This window comes from Protopterus annectens, chromosome 4.part1 (genome assembly GCF_019279795.1).
Source record: "Protopterus annectens isolate FY-2018-M chromosome 4.part1, PAN1.0, whole genome shotgun sequence".
NCBI lineage: Eukaryota > Metazoa > Chordata > Ceratodontiformes > Protopteridae > Protopterus > Protopterus annectens.
The window spans coordinates 212,326,085-212,328,892 of NC_056734.1; the positions used below are offsets into that span (position 1 = coordinate 212,326,085).

The 2,808-nt window shown below is 40.9% G+C and overlaps 1 protein-coding gene across 1 annotated transcript; it reads right to left on the reverse strand.

The window, feature by feature from the left end:
* Positions 1-303: 303 nt before the first annotated feature.
* SOX14 (SRY-box transcription factor 14) lies at positions 304-2,214 on the reverse strand. Its single transcript, XM_044070108.1, has one exon. It carries the CDS (start codon positions 1,903-1,905, stop codon positions 1,183-1,185), a length of 723 nt encoding a protein of 240 aa, XP_043926043.1. The 5' UTR covers positions 1,906-2,214; the 3' UTR covers positions 304-1,182.
* Between the last annotated feature and the right edge of the window lie 594 nt (positions 2,215-2,808).

The window sequence follows — 2,808 nt, forward strand, 5'->3', positions numbered from 1 at the left end:
ATAATTCAGAAACTGAATTTGGCAAATTAGATTCTGCATTAATTCGCTCACACTTAAAGTGGATTCGAGTATAATATGCGTATTTATTCAGACAATTTATTGTAACTGGAAAACGAACAAAATCAATAATATGTGCATTCCATGTTGCCTAACCATTGAAATATAATAGAGAATATGTACTTTCCTCCACACCCATACATTCACACACGTTCTCAGATATCCAAAACTTGCCATTCATTTGTTTTATAGAGGAATGCAACTTGTTAAAACAGACTAAACTGTGTTATAAAACAAAAGACGGGGTGCTGTTCAGATTGTCTTTATTCAAAACCTTTTCCTCCAGCAATAAGCCGAAAAAGAAAAAAAAAAACGTAAAAAGGATAGGTAAAATCTTTCTGGGTTCACACTATTTATGTTTTTCAAACACAGCATTTAAACATTTAAATTCGCGTGTCAATTTTTAAATTACAAGCACTACTGTTTGACTTCGTGACTGAATCTCTCTCTCTCTCTCTAAAATAAATTCAGAAAAGTTGCACTATATCACAAAACATAACGATTGTTAAAAATAAACAAAACACTACCACTCAAAGTATTTTTTCGCTTTTTGATAGGTACATGCCCCTCCCCCAGCTGTTACCCCTTCCCCAAACTGATACCAGTAACGACCGAAATAACCTATTCAACCTTTGTGGGTGAAATAACATTGCAGTAGTGCGCTGTGAACTTCTTTCTCTTAATGTGCAAAACTAACAACAAAAATAGTAACAGTGAAATAACGTTAGGGTTCGTATCCATGTGAAATAACATAATAATATAGAATATTTTTACATTAATAAATTAATCGAACTGCCGTGTTTCAAACAGGCAGAGAGTTAAAAGCATCAGGGTCTGTACAACTGTTACAGTTCGATCATAGACACTTGCCTGAGTGAGCATCAACAAATCCCAAAAATTCAAACTGGCGGTAAAGATGATTACCGGGGACTACAGGGAATATCAAGTCACTGTCTTGTTGGATTGCAATGATGCAATTGTCAGCATTCTTGTCATTGCATTTCGTTATGTTTTCCTGCATTCTTGTCATTGCATTTCGTTATGTTTTCCTGGTCCTCAGGTTCATGCACTTCGATTTCACAAGTGCCTACCTCTTAGGTCACTTTTCCTTCCCATTTTATTTTGTCACATAGCAGCAGCGTGTGCTGACGAGTAGGGGTCCAGCCCTGCCTTGGCCATGCCTGGAAAAAGTATGTAGGCCACTGGAGGTTGTAAACTAGAGGCTGACCAAGCAGTGCAGTTACAGGGCACTACATACCCCGGGTTGGTGGGCGAAGGATGAGTATGAGTGTGCTGGCTTGGACAACTCAAGCTGCTGAAAGCCCCATTCTGATATCCCAACGTAGATGCGTAGGGCAGAGTACTGGTAGCTAAAGAGTGGGGCATCTCAGTCATTTTCTGGATGGCGCTAGAGCTAAACTGGCTGGGATCGATCAGTGAGTAAGGTGCAGAAGTTGGTGGCAGAAATGCCCTTGCTTTATCTGAAGCGCTCAGTAAAGAGTCAGTTGCTGACATGGGGAGCCCGGCGGCTTTTAGTGGGTCAGTGTCTCCAAGATAAGGCAAGGGAAACACATATCTGTCTTTTTTAAGCAGATTTTTTGGTTTGCGTCTCGGTCTATACTTGTAATCAGGGTGTTCCTTCATGTGTTGTGCCCTCAGCCTCTTAGCTTCATCTATATAAGGTCTCTTTTCTGCTTCTGATAGTAGCTTCCACTCCGCTCCAAGTCGCTTGCTTATCTCGGAATTGTGCATTTTGGGATTTTCTTGTGCCATCTTTCTCCTCTGGCCTCTTGACCATACCATGAAAGCGTTCATGGGTCGTTTGATATGATCTGCAGGCTTGGACATGATCAAAGAGTTTCTTAACCAGCAAAAGAAGAAGAAATCAGCTCACCTGCTCTCTTTCTCAGCTGATCATGCCAATTATTCGGAACAGTAACGACCAAAAGCGAAGTAAAGCTGTGTTTTTCCTTTGCCAGGACGCGCCTTAAAGGTGAAAGTGACGAGAGCAAGGTAAGCGATCCCCAAATTGAAACAGATCCGGATATGTGCGAGAGGTGGTAGAGACCTACAATCTACTGCAGGCGCACAGTTTCCACTCTATGAGGTGTCTAGCCTGTCAAAGCACCTGGCTGGAAATGTGAAAAATCTCAAGAAAACCAGCCAAAAGCGGTGAAGTTCAAAGACTGGGCTGGCGGGGATTGTGCACGCAATCTGACATAATTGCAGGGCGTTCACCGATGAAGTGAAGTAACCAATCAAGGAAGAAATTCGGAGCACGAGAACGAGAGCGAGACAGCAGCCTTGCAAACTGTGCACGTGGAGCGAAATGCCTAAAACTGGCTACTAACTGAGCCTCTGAAGATTATAGACTCATCAGTTCTTAAGTTTTAACATTTGGCCTGCCTGTAAGTAAAAAGGTGGGCTTTGTTCTACACTTCATAGACCCTTCTCCATTGTATAAGTAGAATTAACTATTGGCTTATCCAAAGTAAATATACACGTTTCAGGTGGGAAAGGAATGGTGTAAACGTTTCGTTTTTTTTTTTTTTGCTTATTGTACTTTTTTCATTTATAACGTTAAATTTACAATTCCGGACGTGCCCAGTAGACATTTAAATGTACTGCATTAGAGTCAGTAGTTGTAGTGTTTCTATATGACTACAGTGTCTTACGTACAGGCAGACAAAAAGTAAAAAAAAAAAACAGGATTTGGGGGCACAAACTAGGGCAATGTGGATGAAAGATACC

Excerpts from the sequence above, each read along its gene's own strand:
- SOX14 (XM_044070108.1), bottom strand. The coding sequence starts at position 1,905 with ATGTCCAAGCCTGCAGATCATATCAAACGACCCATGAACGCTTTCATG.